Source organism: Pogona vitticeps, chromosome 6 (assembly GCF_051106095.1).
Source record: "Pogona vitticeps strain Pit_001003342236 chromosome 6, PviZW2.1, whole genome shotgun sequence".
NCBI classification, from domain to species: domain Eukaryota; kingdom Metazoa; phylum Chordata; class Lepidosauria; order Squamata; family Agamidae; genus Pogona; species Pogona vitticeps.
In genome coordinates this window covers 110,649,280-110,668,659 of record NC_135788.1, presented here as the reverse complement: position 1 = coordinate 110,668,659, position 19,380 = coordinate 110,649,280, and the positions used below count along the sequence as shown (strand labels likewise).

Genomic DNA, 19,380 nt, shown 5'->3' with positions numbered 1-19,380 from the left:
TGAAAATTTTGCTTCAAATTTAAAAACGCTTCGTGGTTTCTAACGCGTATCGCATGGCAAATAGTAGTGTTTTGCTTTCGTGTGCAAACTGCTTTCCAAAGAATTTAAAAAGCGCCCTGATGTGCATCAACGGAGATGAATCGGCGGTCACCTAGGTGGTGTATGGACACGGAAACCCATGGGAGGAGGGATGACTCACCTTGAAAGCCCTGTTGGGGTTGCTATGAATTGTTTGCAAATTGGTATTAATAGTCTTAGAACTGCAGAGCTGGAAGGGACCCTGTGGATCATTGAGGCCAACCCGCCAAGGAGGCACAGTGGGGGGAATCGAACTCCCAACCAGATGCCGAAACCACTGAGCGATCCTGCAGTTCTTCTAACATGCCCAACGCCAGGAACGGAGTGTAACTGCGCGGAAATGGCTTCCTATTACCGCCCTGCAATGCAGTCAGCTGCTAATATTGCAGGTGCATTGCAGTAACGTGAGTGACCTGGTTTGGGTTTCCCTCTATTCCCTACAACACAACACACAAGCTGCAACAGAGTTTCATAGGCTTGGGTCGCTCCCTTCCGCGATCCACTCCTAAACCAGAAGCTTCAATCCTATACTCAAATAAGTGCAAAAGTCCTGATTTGCATAATACAGATACAGTACAGGTTAAATTTTCTGTCTTTAATTAACAAAACGAAAAAGCATCCCGAAACCCTTAATTTGACAGGTTTCTGGTTTTCAATCTTTATTCTGGATGACGTGAGGCGCATGCGCCGTGCCCTAAAACCACCGAGTTGAGAAAGAATATAGGGCGCGCCAAGCCGCTTGCGCAAGTGGTACAAACGGCCACTTGAGGACACTTGAACTCCGGTCCAGTTTACGCTCCGCCCCCGGGCACGTACAACTCGGGCCGTGATTGGTCCTTACAGGGCGGGCTCGTTGCTAGGTGGATTTACTTCTCGAAACCTTTTTCTTTGTTTCCGGAAGGAGGGAAGAACCAAGGAATAGCCCCGAGGAATTAGGGGCGCTTTGACCTCAAAATGAAGGCCATTGGGGGCCCATATTCGTTTATTCTGGTGAAACAGGAGTAACTAAGAGGCTATTTACATTGGGTTGCCTCCCTCCGTCAGTGCGCGAATGAACATTCTCTTTGTGACGTCACTTCCGGCGCAAGCGCCGCGTTTCCGTCACAAAGTCGACAGGAAGACCTGGTCCGAGGAAGAGTTCCAATCTGACCGAGCGTTTAGTAACCTCCAGATGACGCAATAATCACTTCCGGTAGTACCACTTTTTCCTCCTGTCTTACGTAATTTCCGCACACAGATATAAAGGCTTGTTAGACTAGTCTGGTCGCAATGTGAACCCGTAGAGAGGCTTGTGCGTGCGTGATTTCCAAGGCAACAGAGGCGCCTTATTTATTTCTCTCTCGGTTTTTAGGAGGTTAAGGCAGCGTACATGTTTCTTCTCTGTTCCCCTTTTTATTCCCTTCACCAGCAGTCTTGTGCGATCAGGCGGAGAGAGAATGAGCGTCCAAAGGGAACTGAAAACTTTTCATATCTTAGTGGGTATTAGTCTTAGGCCGCCCCATAAAGGGAGGAAAGCGTGCGAACCGTACGAATATTAATTGGATATGTTAATATTCAGGAGGCTGGAAGACGGTCCGGGGTGTGTATGGGTCTGTGTGGAGAAGTTTTGTTATTTTCAGAAATCGGAGCGCAGAGTCTCCTCTCATCAACATTAATAAAGCTACACGTTGATTAACGAGCCGTATTCATGAAAGTGTGAACAGTAGAGAAAGAACTGTTAAGGAAAGGGAATTTCTGGGAGAAAGGTTGAGGTCTTCTTCGTTAGTATTGATGAACAGAGTGGGAAAGTTTAGGGTCTCAAAGAGGAGTTTGTGTGAAACAAATACATATAGAGCTTTGTTTCTTAAATTGAAAATCAGCTATAAAAAACTAGTTTTGAAAATATTCCATGTAATTTGTTAATACGAATAAAAGAAATGTGCACAGAAATGTCATTTGATGTATTTGTATATAAGATGGGTGGGGTTTTTTTAACCATTTCAATATGATTGATTAAGAAACAGTTTAGAGTTAATGCATATGATGACTTGATGAAGCTCAACTGTGTTGCTGACTCCTAGCCACTCTTTTCACTAGCAGACTGTAAATTTTTTGTAATCTGTTAATCATAGGAAAGGATGATGCCATGGTAGTCTGAAAGGATTTCTTTCTTCCTGCAGACTTGTTGACATCCATGGAGCCTCCAGGGGCTGAACTATAGTTCTTCACCAGCTGAGGAATGGCAGTAAGTAGAGTGCACACACCCTGACATCAGTATTTCCTTAGCCTGCTCTTCACACACATTGCTGAAACACTTCTCTGTCAGTTGGCCATTGGTGCTGGACTGTGTTTACTTTGTGAAAGTTTTCAGATGCTGTTTTTTGTTAGGCATCCTTCAGTCTTGAGAGACTATGGTAACGTGCTCTGTATGGAGGACTTGGAACAGCATCTAGTGTGGCTGAGGAGGCCAATTCGAGAGTGACAATCCCTTCCACACTGAAGACAAATCCAATCTGTTTCCTGTCCAGCTCCCTGATTTTGCTGCTTTTGTGACTTCCTCTTTTCCTTGGCCTGCTGGACAACGGTCTCTTCATAATATGGGAGAGGCTGTGATGCAACGCCTGCCTCCAGTCTGAATGCTCAGATGTCAGGGTTTCCTATCTGTAAAAACAGGTCTTTAGACTTGAACACTTTTGAGTCTGAAACATTGATTACTGTGACATTTTAATTTGTTTATTTATTTGTTTATTTTTAGAATATATTAATTATTTGATTCTCGTTGTCCCCATCTGAAATGTAGAGCAAAACACTCTAGGCACATGGCAGCATATATTATGGATTTGATATGACTCCTGTTAAGTTAAGGAAGTCATCCAACTTTTAAATATCAGAGGAGCAATGCAATTAGTAAATGTGCTTCCTATCAGTGATAAAAAAAAACTCCATGTCAATTCTCTGCTATTTAGGTACATTTTAGTATGAAGTCAAAAGCTGGGCATCAGTGCTCATACAAGTAGTTCCTTTTATATTCCCCTTCCTGTACCCCATCAGTTCTGTACTGTCAACTTCCCTTCTCCTTTGGCTTTTTCCCCCTTACAGACTCCGTCGTTGAACCCTCCACCAGACCTCCCTTTTGCTGCCACCTTGTTCCTGCCCCTCCCTGCCATCGTTTTTTTGGTTGTTGGTTCCTACCTGCTACTCCTGATCTTGGTCCTGATCCTCCGACAGTGCCTTCTGGTAACAGGGGGATGGGATGGTAATAGTTGAAAGAACAAAGTACAGTACTGAGAGATTTAGAAAAGGAGCAATAAATGAGATTTTCCCACATGATATTACAGAGACATTGTTTCCTCAGGCATAGCAGTGCATTCTGTGATAATTGTCCATTAGGGAGCAAGCCAAAATGGAAGTTGATATGCAGTGCTAATCTTCAAGATTGGATTAGCCTTAACACCAATTGCTGGCATTACTTGACAAACCCCAATCTATGGGGTAGAAAATACAAAAGCAACTCTATTTTCCACTGTTCCCTTGGTTTTTTTTTTCATACTACGTTTCCCAACATACACTGGCGCTAGCCTGACAAATCTGGATTACAGTACTTCCATTATGTAAAGGGTGGTAGTCTAATGCAGTAAAATTCATAGAGATGCACTTTTTCCTTTACTCCTGCATGTATCAGTTGACCCATGTTTGGTGTTCTTTTCTTATTGCTTCCCAGGCCCGAGGCCTTTGTGCCAATTGCTGTTCCTGTGAAAAGATGTGTTGGCCAAACATGTGTGAATGCTGCATGGTTTGTGCAGAGTCATGTAACTGTGTCCTTCCTTCCCCAACCCGCTGTTTGGATCCCTGTTGTTCCTGTACTAATGTGAGTTTCTCCATCATTTGCTTTCCCCAAGGTGTAACTGACTGGGTAAATAAATATATAATTGACTAGTTTTCCATGACTCAGTAACTCATACCGAAGTCTCAACTGGAAAGAAGCTGCAGGCCTTATCAGATGTAAATGTAGGGAGTGGCCAAAAATTATAAATTTCTTTAATCAATAAAAATTCTGATCTTGGTGTGTGTTTTATAGAATGATTGAAAAAGCACAGCACCATTAATCGGTACTTGAGAGAGCAAGAGAGATTTTGAACAGGATAGCGCATCAGTGGTTCACAAGAAACTTAGTGGCCTGGAATCCAGTTTTATTGGACCATACTGCCAGTATACGCAGCACACTTTGCTTATAAGAAAGTCTGATTGTTCATGAACAAATTTCATTGCACAGAACAATATGTTTCCTGCCCCTGACTCCTTATTTGAGAATAATGTGGTACTCCACAGCATAGAAGTGGGCCATGAAAGAGATCAGGAATTGCTAACTTCTATAGCTGTTTTCTAGGGATGAAATATTGAACTGAAAAAAAAACCTTTGATCAGTTAAAAAGTCCAGTGGGTCACATGGCCACAGGATGTTCCTTTTTACCAAATTAGTATAGTAATATACAGTGGTGCCTTGACTTACAACCATCTTGACTTGCAACCAATTTGAGTTACAACCAGCTCCAGTTGCAACATTTTACTTTGAACTGCAACCGGTGCTTTGAGATATAACCGGGGGGGGGGGGAGGCCTCTTTTCCCCATTGTTCCCTCCTTCCCTTGTTTTCTGCCCTTTTTTTTAACCTTAGAGGCCATCTTAGGTTAAAAAAAGTCTCTCCCTAATGCATTGTGCCTTGAGTTGCGAACTTAATTTGTTCTGGGATGATGGTTATAACTCAAGTTGGTTGTAACTCAAAGCACCACTTCCCATAGGAATACATTGAAATGTGATTAATCCATTCGGGCCATTTTTAAAGGTTTAAAAAAGGGCAGGAAAGGAGGGAGGGAACAGTGGGGGAAAGAGGAAAGAAAGAAGGTCATCACTGGGATATACAGACCCCCAGCTTTTGCTGCTATCCCAAGTAATTGTGGATTCTGATGTATAGTCCAGAATACATGAGAAAAGAGCTTTCTGCTTGTCACAAAAGCAGAAGCAGTTCTGCTCATTCAGAAGCTTTTAATTACCCTTTAAATCGGTGCCCTGCAAAAAAGCTGCACCACAGAAAGACTTCTGAGGTATTTGCAAGGATTTCAGTAAAATCCTAGGGGAAAGCAACATTGCTTTTTAAAAATTCTGTTTGGGTTGTTACCTTGATATGGACTGCTGTCATTCAGGACAAACAGCAACCAATTGTAACCAATTGGGACAGAATTTTTACTACATGTAGAATTGCCGATTGTTACCTATTTCTAATAGGAGTGCTTAGAAAATCAGGTACTAGTCTCCATTCTACAAGAAGTATGTTACCTTGTGCTGTCCGAATGGATGCCTCTACTAAGATGGTGTGTAGTGTAATGCATTTCTGTATTGTCAGCAAGGTGTAGTGCTCTTGAGGCTGTTTTTGTAGCACTGTTGCATTCCTCATCATGATCCAGAAGTAGCACTTTTCCTTTTAATAAGCTGTAGCACCCCTTCCTCAGCATTGTTTAACACCAAAAATTAACTATTTTTATGAAGCGGAAATTGATTTCTGGCTACTTGATTGAATGAATGAATGCATGCATGCATTCTTTATATCGTCTCCAAGGAATCCTGAGGATAGAAAATTGGCCTGGGAGTAATGCAATGGCTCACCCTCTTCTATAAGCAAAGAATGCTTTTTTTTTCTTCAAACTTTCTGTTTTCATTATGGGCATATTTATATATCTGTAATCATTTTACTAATAGATAAATCCAACCTGATTTGACTGATAAATCAGCTGAAATCATAATCTTATATATCTCATGTCACAGTAAGAGCCTCATGGTGCAGTGATTAAACTGCAGTACTGCAGCCAAAACTCTGCTCATGACTCAGGTTGTATCCTAGGTAGTTCTCAAGGTTGACTCATCCTTCCAAAGTCAGTAAACTGAGTATCCCGTTCACTGGGGGGCAGGGGCAATGTGTAGTCTGCATAATTAAATTGTAAACCACCCAGAGAGTGTTTTAATTGCTATAGGGTGGTATAAAAGCAGCATGTTTTATATATCTTTCCCACTAGTAAGCTGCAGCTGAGCATAATAGCTTCCTGAATAACAGTGCATAGGATTGTACTGGACAGTATCTTGTGTTGGGTGGTAGCCTTGATGTTGATTTGTGCCTGGAATGCTTGATAATAATTGAGTGAGAAAGCAGAGTCAGGTTCTGAGCTGCAGAAGAACTAGCCAGCCATAGGCAGGAAAGAAATACAGTTATCCCTCTTCAAAAGCTAGCTGGCAATGATATTCTGCCTCTTTCTCTGGGCTGCAGAATGTACCTGCATGAGTAATAAAGATGGTAAATTGTGTAATAGATGAAGTCTGGCTTGAGAGATAGTAAATTGATTGAATTATTTCAAACAGCAACTCTTTAAACAGCCACATGTTTTATTCACAAAATCCCTAAGTTCTTAAAATCATGTGCCAACAAAAATTATGCATATGACTTCTAAGAAGAAAAGCAAAAAGTAATACTAGGCATCCTTCAGTCTCAAGAGACTATGGTAGAGTGCTCTGTACGGAGGTCTTGGAACAGCTTCTAGTGCGGCTGAGAAGGCCAATTCGAGAGTGACAATCTCTTCCACATTGAAGACAAATACAATCTGTCCCCTGTCCAGCTCCCTGATTTTGCTTGTTTCGGGACTTCCTCTTTGCCTCAGCCCGCTGTACAACTGTCTCTTCAAATTGGGAGAGGCCATGATGCACTGCCTGCCTCCAGGCTGAACACTCAGACGTCAAGGTTTCCCATCTGTTGAGGTCCATTCCCAAGGCCTTCACATCCCGCTTGCAGATGTCCTTGTATCGCAGCTGTGGTCTCCCTCTGGGGCGGTTTCCCTGCACTAATTCTCCATACAGGACATCTTTTGGAATCCGACCATCAGCCATTCTCACGACATGCCCAAGCCAACGTAGACGGCACTGTTTCAGTAATGTATACATGCTAAAAATTCCACCTTGTTCTAGGACTACTCTATTTGGAATTTTGTCCTGCCAGCTGATACCAAAAATGCGTCGAAGACAACGCATACGGAAGGTGTTCAGCTTCCTCTCCTGCCGTGCACAAAGGGCCCAGGACTCGCAGCAGTAAGCAAGCAAACAAAAATAAACAAAGCAAAGTGTGTTACTTATTTACCACCCCATAATGCTTAAAGCATTCTCTGGGTGGTTTACAATTTAATTATGCAGGCTACACATTGCACCATCATGAGCTGGGTACAAAGTTTACTCAACTTAGATGGATGGAAGGTTGAGTTAACCTCAAACTGGCTACCTGAGTCCAGGATTGAGCTCAGGTTGGAGCAGAGTCTTTACTGCAGCACTGAAGAGAGAAAAATGGTATTAATATGACAACACTTACATAAGTTATTCAAGAATGATATGTCCAAAGGAATTTGTCCAAGCCCCCAGCAACCATGAAAACAAATTGGGAAAAGTGTTCAGACTTACTGTCTCCTGATGCCTGTTTCCAAGCAATTATTTTATCAATTATTTGTTTAAAATGTTTGTCTAATGGTCTTGCATTAATCCTTCTGTTCTCCAAGTTGAAAGTTCTCAGGGCATGTTGATGCAGCTACTTCTGCAGATTAAGAGTGTATGCCTTTTTTCTTGCTAACAGGGCTGGGAGCCAGAGACGTGTTCCTCTCCTCGCTTCTGTCCGCTCTGTGATTGTGCCTGCACCTACCAACCACCAGACTGTCAGAACATAAACTGCATTTGCTTTGAGATCAAATTGCGTTAAGGCACCCCAAATCTTAAAATAACAGAATTATGGCTCTACTTCAGGAGTATAAGATGACATGGGAATCTCTTCCTTACAAGTGGTGGACAAATAAAATAAGCAGTTGCTTATGTTGGCAAAATTAGTTATTCTGACTCAAGGAGACTTGAAACTTGGCTTTTCTTGTTCCTGTTGATTTTTCAAAAGCTTTTATAATATGTGTTTGATATTGCTTTTTTAAAAAATGCAGAATTTTATAATAAATTAAGTTGTATACTTTCTATATGTGTCTTTATTGGGAACTCAAAGAAAAAGGGCATTTGCTATAATGTAGAATTTGGTTGCCAAATTGGAAGTTAAATTCATATATTCTTTCACTGGGTAACAAAATAAAAAATTAAGTCTTGGGGGATTGAAAAGATGATTAGGATATTAGCAAATCCTATTAATCAAAAACCAAAGCAAACATAACGAAACCACTTATTTTTTAATGAAGACATCCTTTTTTCCCTAGTTGCCTTGGAGCGTTTTACTGACACAAGTGATCACACTAGTTGCAGTTTGCAAAAATGATATGAGTGATAAAGAAATAATAATAGATAGTGACTCAAATGATTACTGTACACTCTTGAAACTATCAGGTTTTAAAAGAGCACATCTGAAGTATATATAGTAGCCATGGTTGCAGACATGTTGGAGATACTGTACTTGTATGTACAGTTAAAGAGTAAATGGTAAAGAGAATCTAGTTATTCACCACTTTTAAAAAAGTATAGTTAATTATTTATTTATTGTATTGTCTACCCTGTTTTTCCTCTTCCAGACGGCTCAGGGTAGCCTGCCTGTTTCTTCCCCTTGTTGTGTCAGAAAGTCCGATACCTGAACAGCTCCCTAAGAGCCCTATAGACCTCGAGAAAGATTCAGAAGTTTATGCACATCAAAGCTGACATTTATCCCTAAAATGGTTATGAAACCAGATAACCATTTCCCATCATATCAAAATTAATCTGGATGTCAACATAAAATAACTAATTTCATTGTGGCAATGATTCTAGGCAATGTTTGCTTGTCTAATTCTCCAAGCTTTATTTATCTACAGTGCTTTTATGTTCCATAAGCATAAAATCAAATCCAACAAGTAACAATTCAAAACGTATTAAAAACCTTATAGCTATGAGGAAAACTGTAGGCACAAATACTTACAAGTATATAAGATCAAACTTCAGTTGCAGGCAAATTCTTAAGTCTAAAAAACATATTTCAGTCCAAAATGCAAGAACATAAAAGGCACAATAAAATATAAAAATTAATGTTTTGATTATATTCTATAATATAATTATAGCCTTGCTTTCAAACTTAACTGGAGAGCTAGCTGATTGCCCTGCGGTGACTAGTAAACTTCATTTGTAAAGCAGTGTACATATTCAGGATTGCATATTTTTCTAGTTGTCTTCATTACTTTAACGCTATTGATACAGAATTTCAAATCTTGAAACACTTTCCATATGAGGAAGGTTAGGCATGGGCCCAAGATGATCCCATGAGCTGCATAGAGACCTTAAACAAAGTTACCTTGGAATACAACTTCCAGAATCATGCAGCCAGCAGAACCAATGTGAGTTCTACTGGCTGCAGAACTCACGGAGCTTCTTGTGTGGAACAATAAAACATTATTTGGATTTGTGAGACATTTTTCTTCAAAACTTAGCGAGAGGTTTTCCTTTTTGGAATAAGAGTTTATGCTAGTGGTTCCCAGCCTTGGGTAACCCATATGTTCTTCGACTGCAACTTCCAGAAGCTTTTACCACTAGTAGTGCTGGCTAAAGTTTCTGGGACTTACAGTCCAAGAACATCTTGATTACTCAAGGCTGAGAACTTGCTGGCTTATGCCATAGCTTAATTTTTTTGTGAAGTCCACATTTAATGGGAAGCACTAAAAATGAGCTTCATGCCATAACAATGAACACGAGATCTTTATGTTGATGAATAATAATAATAAGCTGCAGTATTCAGCTTCTATGTATCTGCAGGATGCAGTTTTCTTGTGTAGTTCAAGTGGAGAGATCAGGGAGAAAATCCTTTTTGTCAGAATTATTTGATTATGTTATAATCAGAATTCCTGCTTGAACAGGCAGAAGTAGGGACATGCGTGTATGTAAAGTTGGCACCTATGTGCTATGCCTGTGTCTGGTTCTGTTGAGGTTTTTGGTTTCAAGAGACAACATCAGTCTTTTTGGGATTTAAAATATATGCATGTTTTAAGTTGTATGCATTACTTGAAATATTGCTCCCACTGACTAAAATATATAAGCAATGTTTTGCACTGATTTGTGGCATGCCTTATCTTTTTGTGCACCCAATTCAAATTATGTACTTCTAGCTATGTTTGTACACACCTGTCAAAGTGAGGATTTTTGGAGGGCAAATATGTGTTAGCCAGTGTGGTATAGTGGATAGAGTGATGGAGGTCTGGGTTCAAGTCTCCGCTCAGCCATGGAGCCTCACTAGAACCTGAACTGGTAAAGTCACTCCTTAAACATCTTTCTTGCCTTGAAAGCCCTATTAGGATCGCTATAAATCTATTCTGACCTGATGGCAGAGGACAACAAAGGATGTCTTCTTCACAGGCACTCCATAAAGTGTGGACTAAAACAAGCAGCTGGTTCTTTCCCCATTGCTAACCAAAAGGCCACTTTTCAGAAACATGGGATGCAATATTAAGTGGACAGTCTTAAATGAACAGCAGTCAGATCATATGCTCACAAGCATAATTTAGACAAATCACTCTGACCCTTCAACACCCATGTTTATGTGGATAAGGAAAGGGAAAAGGATCTGTGGACAGTGGCAATGGCACCTGACTCTGGGCAAGGAGGACAAGAGACACAACTGTGAGGAAAAAAAGCCATGCTGGGAATAGGGTCACTGTGCTGCTAGCTGGATTATAGGATTGTAGCTGTAATGTACTTTCTGGGCGGCTGATCTCATTGTCTAAACACTTGTGATCAGATCGTGCCTTCAGATGGCTTATCCCATAAGAACAGAGGCAGGTTAATCTGCTTTCACACTGGGACCTCCTACAATAGCTGACACCAGTTCACCACACGTAGTATCAAGGTAGGTAAAGATGTCAACAGAGATGAAATTGGCATGAAGTTTCTTCCCTTTTATTTATATATCCAAATATGCCTTGATGCTTTTCTTTTCCAGTTTGCTGCCCACTTTCCAGAAACATGTTACAGAAACAGTTTTAAATAGTGTCGGCAGCCTATGAGGTTTGGTCAGACATTTAACCCATCGCTTTGGCATGTCTTAATCAGCAAAACGACCACAAAACCCCTGCTGCATTTCAAAATATATTGCAAAATTAATTTGTAAAGTAATATACACTTTCTCCATTTCTCTCAGCATCTGAAAGTGCAAGGGCAGGATTCCTGTTGTGACCATCTGTAAAATGAGTTTTATTATAAATTGTTTTATGGTTTGCACTTGTTGGCATTCATATTATGGCCAATGGCCAACAAGGAATAAAACGGGGCTTTGGCTGTTATATTAAAATAACCACAACCCTGTGGAGGTGGCTTTAGTAGCTTTGTGGTTTTTGGACCTGTCTTTATCTCTGGCAGCAGATGGAGTTCTGGAGTTCTGGAGTTCTTCAAGGTAACCACAATTTTAAAAGGCTGCTTGCCAAAAGCAATATTACAACATCTTTTTCTTCTTCTTTCTGGCTGACAGCCATAATCTGTGTGGATGGGCGCGTCCAGATTTTTTTGTTTTAGCAGCAAGCCCCTTTACCAGGGCGAGAATAAATATGTAGCTATGCAAATAAGACACGTGTGTATAGGTGCCTCCTGTGAAGGAATCTGAATAAGTATTACGTGGCTGTAAATGAGGGATTGAACACGTGTCCGTCTGGATGCCTAGCAAGAACGTTGATCGCTATATTTAATAAATAAATACATTATCGAATTATTCCTTGTTTCGAACATTGAGGCCAGTAAAACGTAGAGCAAAAAAAAAAAAAAGATGAGGAAGGGGCGTATATCGCACAGCCAAACAGTCATCACAAAAGAATAAAGTGGCCATTGGCAACTACCCCACCCTGCCAGCTAAGAAGACGGGTCCATCTTGGAAGCTGGGGCGCGTTCCCACAGCCAAGATGGTTATTCTCCCGTCACTGTAGCTTCACGGGCGATTTTTGCCAAGCCTCAAGATGGCTCCCTCCACCCGCCCGTGATTTAAAAAGAGGAGGGGGTGCGTCATTTTCCCAGCAACCCTTCCTAGAGCTGCAATCAAGATTGCGGGCAATGATTTGAGCCGAGGGGGAGGGGAGAGGAGGCGAGGCTGCGAGCCAGGACTCGGGGTTCGACTGGGTTGGAGCGGGGAAGGGGAGCTCGGACGCCTGGGTCCTCTAGGGAGGGGACCGGGGTTTTTAATAGGTTGCGGTAAGGGAGCTAGAAACCGGGATTCCGTAGGAGGAGGAGGAGGAGAGCCGGGAGGGAAGGGAAGACATGTGCAGCCTAGGGAGAAGGGGCTTTATTGTGGTGCTGTCGCCGCGTGACATGTTGAAGAGCATTTGTAGGGTGCAGAGCTGATTTGGGAAATCTTTTTTGGGGAGGGGGGAGCAGGCTTTCGAGAGCGCGGCTTTGAAGAGCGAAGGGGCTGCAATGCAGTGCTGGGGGGATTCTCCCAAAGACTCCTGGGGAATAGGAAACGTGATGGGGGCGAGAGATGGCATCCTTGCAGGGCTGTGGTAACCCAGTTCTCCTGACGGGGTGGGAGGAAGGAAGGTTTGGGAGGCTGGCTGTGTTAATCTGGGGGTGGGGGCCCTCTCCATTTTGGGAGATTTGCTACTTCTGGGGTGTGTGTGTTTAGTATTACTGTGCAGCCCTGGGGCCAGTTGGAGAGGAAGGCTAGTACCTTTCCGGTGAACACCAGGCTTTGAGGGAATGTTCTGAATTAGTTTTGGGGAAGCTGTCTCGAATTGGGGTGCTGTAATTTTTTGTGACAAATATGTTGAGGGGATAGGGCTAACGCTAATGACTGAGTGGAGGTGTGGAAAATCCCCTATTTCCAGGTTATATTTGACATTGGAATGGAGATACTTTTGTATGAGAGGATTCTAATTCTGTAAAATATATCGTTTTCATTTGGTAGTTATGCGCTATGCCTTCTTTGTCTGGGAAAGACTGAGCCTTAGAAAATGCTGGTGCCTCCAAACTTGATTTTAAAACAAAAACATGCTCCTATGTTTCTGAGGTGCTGATGATGCTAAACAAGCTTCAGTGATGCAGTCATATCAAACATATTAAACTGGGGGGGGGGCGTTGAACTAAGTATTTTACCTTGCCGGACATACCCCTTTAAATTTTGTAGGGATGTTTTGACACCAGAGTACTTAAAGGGTTCCAGAAGTACTCCCTTGTAAAAATACCACTGTCTCAATTATATTGTGTATTGATAGTTGTTTGGTAGACTCTGGTTTTGTTTATGTATTTAATTTCTAGTAGGATAGCTTATTAGGTGAAAAGTGAGATGTAATTGTTGAAAGTGTGCCCCCTCCCACATTAGATTGGTGCTCCATGACTCTTCACCATTAATGCTAAGAATCTGATTATAGAAGTTTTGTTTGCATTCCTGAGGAACTCATTTCATTTAAAAAAAATAGACTGCTGTGTAATGTGTGTATGGTATTCTTAAGGAATGTCAAATTTGGATGAATTAAGGATGTAAGTCAATTTGTAGTGGAAGGACATAAGAAAAGCAAACTTATTCATTTGTTGATCAGGGTGTATTTGAAGGTCATTCACAAACTTGAGGAAGCAAAAGTTGCTCAATGAGATTACAGTCTAGCTATTTATTAGGATAACTTTCCTACAGCAAAGTTCTCAAACTGTAAGCAACTGTAATCTGTGGTCTTTGAAGTAATATTCAGTAAGGGGAGAGTGGGGTTACCCAACCTCCGATGCTACCCCAAGCCATGTCGGCTTTTGGGGATGCTCATGAGTGGTATATGGGGGCTCTGAGCCGGCAAGAAGCCGCTGCCTGCCTCCAGGGCCACCGACATGGAACCTTTCTGGTACGGGATAGCACCACATGCCCAGGTGACTACGTGCTCTCCGTCAGCGAGAACTCCAAGGTGTGTTTAATACCAGACCTTTTAATATCTTGATGACAAAAATAAAGAAAAAAGGATTTTGTTGGGGGAGTGGAAGAAATGGGGGTATATCTAATTGCACATAAAATATGGAGGACAGGTCTACTCTACGTCATGCAGGAATGGTCACCTATGCCTTTGTCTCTTTCAGGTATCTCACTACATCATCAACAGCCTCCCTGGGCGCTTACGGATCGGGGAGCATGAATTTGATGGCTTCCCTGCTCTGCTAGACTTCTACCGCCTCCATTACCTGGACACCACCACCCTGGTGGCCCCTGTGGGCCGGGTGGTGGCCCCTGCATCTGCCCAGCCCCCTCCTGCTGGTGAATGGGTCCGTGCCCTCTATGACTTTGTGGGCCGCGATCAAGAGGACCTCCCTTTCAGCAAAGGGGAACCCCTGAGGGTGTTGGCAAAACCTGAAGAGCAGTGGTGGACAGCGCAGCGGGCGGATGGGCGTGTGGGTATGATACCTGTACCCTACGTCCAGCCCTGTCCCTATGCTCATCCCAGCAGCCACGGTGCCCCCCGGCATGCTCCAGTAATAGCAAGAGCAGTACAGCGCAGAGTGCCTGGGGCGAGTGACAAGACCGCACTGGCCTTTGAGGCAAGTTGTAGAATAATTTTGTTATGGAATCATGGAGAAAGGGGATGCATGTCTAGTTACAGCAGGGCTTGGAAGAGTTAATTTCTTTTTGGACTAAAATTCCCAGAATCCCAAAGGGGTTAGGTTGACTTGGGAATTCTGGGAGTTGTATTCTAAAAATGGTGCCTATGTGGTGTAGTGCAGAGGTCCCCAACTCCTGGTCCACAACCCGGTGCCGGTCTGTGGCCTGAGCCATACCGGGCTACCGAGACAGACCTCCCGCCCCCCCCACAGCCCATTTGCGGCTGTGCGCATGCTCCAGCACGCTTGTGCACGTGCCACACTGCAATTTGTGCATGTGCACGAGCACATGTGCGCCCAGACAAGCGTTGTGCCGCTGTTTGTGCATACGCACAGGGCACGTGCACACTTGTGCGAAAGAGCACACACGCTTGTTCGCGCATGCGCGGGGGTGCACCACTTTCCCCAGCCAGTCTGCGGACCAAAAAATGTTGGGGACCCGCTGGTGTAGTGGATAAAGTGATAGAGATCTGGGTTCAAAGCCCCACTCAGCCATGGGAAATGATTGGTGGATAGCACTGGTAAATATCTCAAATACCTTGAGAACTCTTATTAAGTGAACATAAGTTGGATGTGATCTAACAGTTGTCCAAAAATAATTTTTAATCTCTGTACAATGTGGGGGAGATATATCAGATACTTATGAGTCTGTAAATTTCCATTGGGCAGTATCTTGTTTTTGTTGGTAGGAAGAAATTGGAATTCCAGATTGGCACGTCCCCAACCTGAACAAAAATGTTATGATCTGAATACATTTTTGAAATGAATCAAAATATTTTAGGTGTAAAATATTTCAGGTGCATCATAATCTCTAGAGCAGTGATTCCTAACCTTGGGTTCTTAGATGTTTTTGGACTACAATTCTTAGAAATCCTGGCCAGCACAACTAGTGATAAAGGCTGCTGGGAGTTTTAGTCCAAGAACATCTGGGAACTCAAGGTTGGGAATCACTGCAAAGGGCAGCTTAGCACAAGGGTAGGAGATGTGAAGTCCTCCACATGTTGTTGGCTTGCAGCTTTCATCAGTCCTAGTCAACAGAACCAATAGTATGGGGAACTGTAGCCCAACAAAATTAAATGGACCATACCTTCCCTGTCCCTGTCTAAATAGATTTTGAGTAGTTGTGAAATAGCCATAGGCAACAGAAGGGATGATAGCCTTTAGGTGGTACAGTCTGGGGTCTCTGTGGAGTCGAGAATTCCATTTGTACCCTCATTGGGCTCAACTCCCATTATCAAACTATTCTCTGTGTCCATGGAAACAAAGAACTTCCACCTAAAGGAAGAAGTAAAAGGTCAGAAGTATTTAGATCCTTTTATTTCAAACCATCCAATTGCTTGATACAAATAGCAAACAAGAAATTGGGAACCTGGGTGCACAGGTTGCATGAGGAGAAAAATGATCCCATTATCTTTGTTTACTGACTTCTTGTATCTCTGGATACTCTGCAGGTGGGTGATCTCATTGCAGTCACCAAGATGAACGTCAATGGCCAATGGGAAGGTGAGCTGAATGGGCGCCGTGGCCATTTCCCCTTCACCCACGTCAAGGTCCTTGACCCTGAAGAAGCTAGCTGAGCATCTGGTGTAACCTTTGGACTTGGACTTTCCCCAAAGGGGTCATGACCCCTGAACTCTTCTGACCTGTGACCTTCTGGCTGTCTTGAGCACTGTATTTCCTGATATTGAACCTTACGTTTTGACCTACCTGGTGGGTGTTATTGATCATCCAGTTCACTGATATTTACTTCCTTGGAGATGGACCTTTTAAGCCAACTTGAACTTTTATTGGACACTGAACGCTGCTCCTTGACTTAACTGTTCTTATATGCTGTGGTAGTCGACTCTATCAACTTTGACCCTTTGTGGGATTTGTTCATATTGGCTTCCTGAAAATGATGTTCCTTATGGCCTTCTGGTCTTCAACTTTGAGTATGTGCCCTTGAATCTTGCTATTCTGCATCCTGTGATCTGTGAACCCAGAAGTTCTTGAGCTTTGATTGACCCGCCTTAGTCTTTGTGTATTTTTCATGGGGGTGGGAGCAGTGCTTGGCTTTGAATGGATGACAGGAATCATGCCACCCCATAATAGGAATCCCAATCCACTTGTTGTCTGTTCCAAACCTCCTTGTTAATTAAAGTTTCTTGCTGGTTATTCCTTTCTGCTATTTTCTCCTGGGGAGGGGACCAGAGAGGGTGCAGATGGGGAAAGTGACAGTGTTGCTGTGGTAACCAGCATCACAACCTAGGCCTTGAAAGTTGCCATGGTGATCTGGCACATAGCCTTTTGATGTAGGCAGAAAGAGAGTGCAACAGATGACACACATGGCAGTTGAGGACAGCTTGGTTTCCACCTGTTGTCATCTCAGGTATGCTACCATTTTGTATGAGGATCAGTATTAAGTCTTCATGCATGCCAACAGGTCCTGCTGAGTAGGCACTGCCTCTTTTACTTAAGTTTATATACATCTTTAGGGACGTGGTGGCGCTGCGGGTTAAACCGCAGAAGCCTCTGTGCTGCAAGGTCAGAAGACCAGCTGTCATAAGATTGAATCCACGCGACGGAGTGAGCTCCCGTCGCTTGTCCCACCTCCTGCCAACCTAGCAGTTCGAAAGCATGTAAATGTGAGTAGATAAATAGGTACCACCTCGGTGGGGAGGTAATGACGTTCCGTGTCTAGTTGTGCTGGCCACGTGACCACGGAAACTGTCTTTGGACAAACACTGGCTCTGTGACTTGGAAACAGGGATGAGCACCACGCCCTAGAGTCGGACGTGACTGGGCTAAATCTCAAGGGGAACCTTTACCTATATACATCTTTAGAGGACTCCCAGACCCAACTCGCACCTCTTTTTGTTAAGATTCTCTATCTAGTTTGATGGCTTTGCTAAGAATACCATTCAGCATTTAGCATACAATAATCCTCAAAAGTCTGGATCTCTTCAGCACTCCAAATACATACATACCACTGTATACATAATCTTATCAGATATATATGAGTGTACTTTAGAGGTAAAGAACCTGTGGCCAGATACTGTTGATGCCTAGTTCCTCTTAGTCTTAGCCACCATGGCCAGTGAGAAAACATGGTAGGGATAGCAGTTCATCAAAATCTGGAAGGCTGAAGATTCCCCACCATTCTGTAGAAGGAAGAATCTATTTTTAAAAACATACAGTGTAAGTTACGTTGTTAGTTTTTCAGAAAATCCCCTGTGTTGGGGGTGCCTCTCAGCCTCCATGTTTGTAAATACTTCAATAGAAACTGTGCTTCCTGTACATATTCTAAACCCATGGAATTTTAGAGTTGGAGACTATCTTGGAAGTCAGAAGGGGCCTATAAGGCCATCAATTCCAACCTGAGATTCAAGTCCAGATCAATGAAGGAATCTAAGACAAACAGATCAGACAGATGGTGTGGCATTCATCCTAAGTTATGCCTTATTCATAATTTGTATGTTAATGTCTTTGTGAGGCGGGGCCAAGGAGGATGCTGGGAGGCAGAGCCTGGGGGGTGGGGAGAGAAGGAGGATATAGAAACGAGAGGTGACTACATGATCATACGCTAGTGGTATCATTTTAAAAAAACTTGTTCATTTTGTTAATGTTATATAATGCCTGGAAATCCAGTGGTTCCACTGGTTGGTGGCAGCAGAACCGAGAAGCGGCGGAGTGCTAGTCAACAGTCCCTGAAAAGGCCAGGGGCTAGCACTGGGACTGCTACAGATGGTTGTCCAATTTTCTCTTGAATGCCTCCAATGCCGGATCGCTCACCACCTCCCCAGGTCATTGGTTTCATTGTCGTATTACTCTTTGCAGTTTAGAAGTTTTTCCTGATTTTGTTGTTGTTTAGTCATTTAATGGTGTCCGACTCTTTGTGACCCCATGGACCAGAGCACGCCAGGCCCTCCTGTCTTCCACTGCCTCCCGGAGTTGGGTCAAATTCATGTTCATAGCTTCGATGACATTGTCCAATCATCTCACCCTCTGTCGTCCCCTTCTCCTCTTTCCTTCACACTTTCCCAACATCAAGGGCTTTTCCAGGGTGTTTGCTCTTCTTGGCCAAAGTATTGGAGCCTCAGCTTCAGGATCTCTCCTTCCAGTGAGCACTGGGTTGATTTCCTGGTATTCAGCCTTAATCCGTAACTTGAGCCCTTTGTTACGTGTCCTGTACTTTGGGATGACTGAGAACAGATCCTGCCCCTCCACTGTATGACTACCTTTGAAGTATTTGAAACGTGCTATTGTATCTCCACTCAGTCTTTTCTTAAGACAAAACATTCTCAGTTCTTTCAGTCTTTCCTCACAGGGCTTAGTTTCCAGTCTGCTAATTATTCTTGTTGCTCTCCTCTGAACTTGTTCCAGTTTGTTGGCCTCCCACTTAAAGTGTGGTGTCCAGAATTGGACACAGTCCTCTAGATCAGTAGTTCTCAAACTGGTGTCTCCAGATGTTCTTGGGTGGCAGTTCTCAGAAGCCTTCATCACTTTCTGTGCTGGCCAGGATTTCTGGGAGATGCAGTCCAAGAATATCTGGGGACTCAAGGTTGAGACCACTGGTCATCTAGGCCTAACCAATGCTGAAAAGAGGGGGACTAGTACCTCATGGGATGTGGGGACTATAGTTCTAGGAATGCATCCTAAAAGAGCATTTGCCTGTTTTGCAGCCATATCACACTGTTGCCTCATATTCAGCTTGTGATCTACAACAATTCCTTCTCATTGTATTACTGAATCAAATATG

At 43.0% G+C, this 19,380-nt stretch overlaps 2 protein-coding genes across 2 annotated transcripts; both read left to right on the top strand.

Annotated features, from left to right (window-relative positions):
* The first annotated feature begins 1,309 nt into the window (after positions 1 to 1,309).
* On the top strand, positions 1,310 to 8,093 carry LOC110081800 (uncharacterized). The gene is made up of 5 exons (XM_020798824.3): positions 1,310 to 1,553; positions 2,238 to 2,302; positions 3,157 to 3,294; positions 3,779 to 3,925; positions 7,717 to 8,093. Exons 2-5 carry the CDS (start codon positions 2,297 to 2,299, stop codon positions 7,837 to 7,839), a joined length of 414 nt encoding a protein of 137 aa, XP_020654483.3. The 5' UTR covers positions 1,310 to 1,553; positions 2,238 to 2,296; the 3' UTR covers positions 7,840 to 8,093.
* A 4,053-nt stretch (positions 8,094 to 12,146) lies between these two features.
* Positions 12,147 to 16,796, top strand: LOC110081775 (crk-like protein). The gene is made up of 3 exons (XM_020798770.3): positions 12,147 to 13,957; positions 14,127 to 14,582; positions 16,094 to 16,796. The coding sequence occupies exons 1-3, from the start codon at positions 13,784 to 13,786 to the stop codon at positions 16,217 to 16,219; spliced, it is 756 nt and encodes a 251-aa protein (XP_020654429.3). The 5' UTR covers positions 12,147 to 13,783; the 3' UTR covers positions 16,220 to 16,796.
* Positions 16,797 to 19,380: the final 2,584 nt, after the last annotated feature.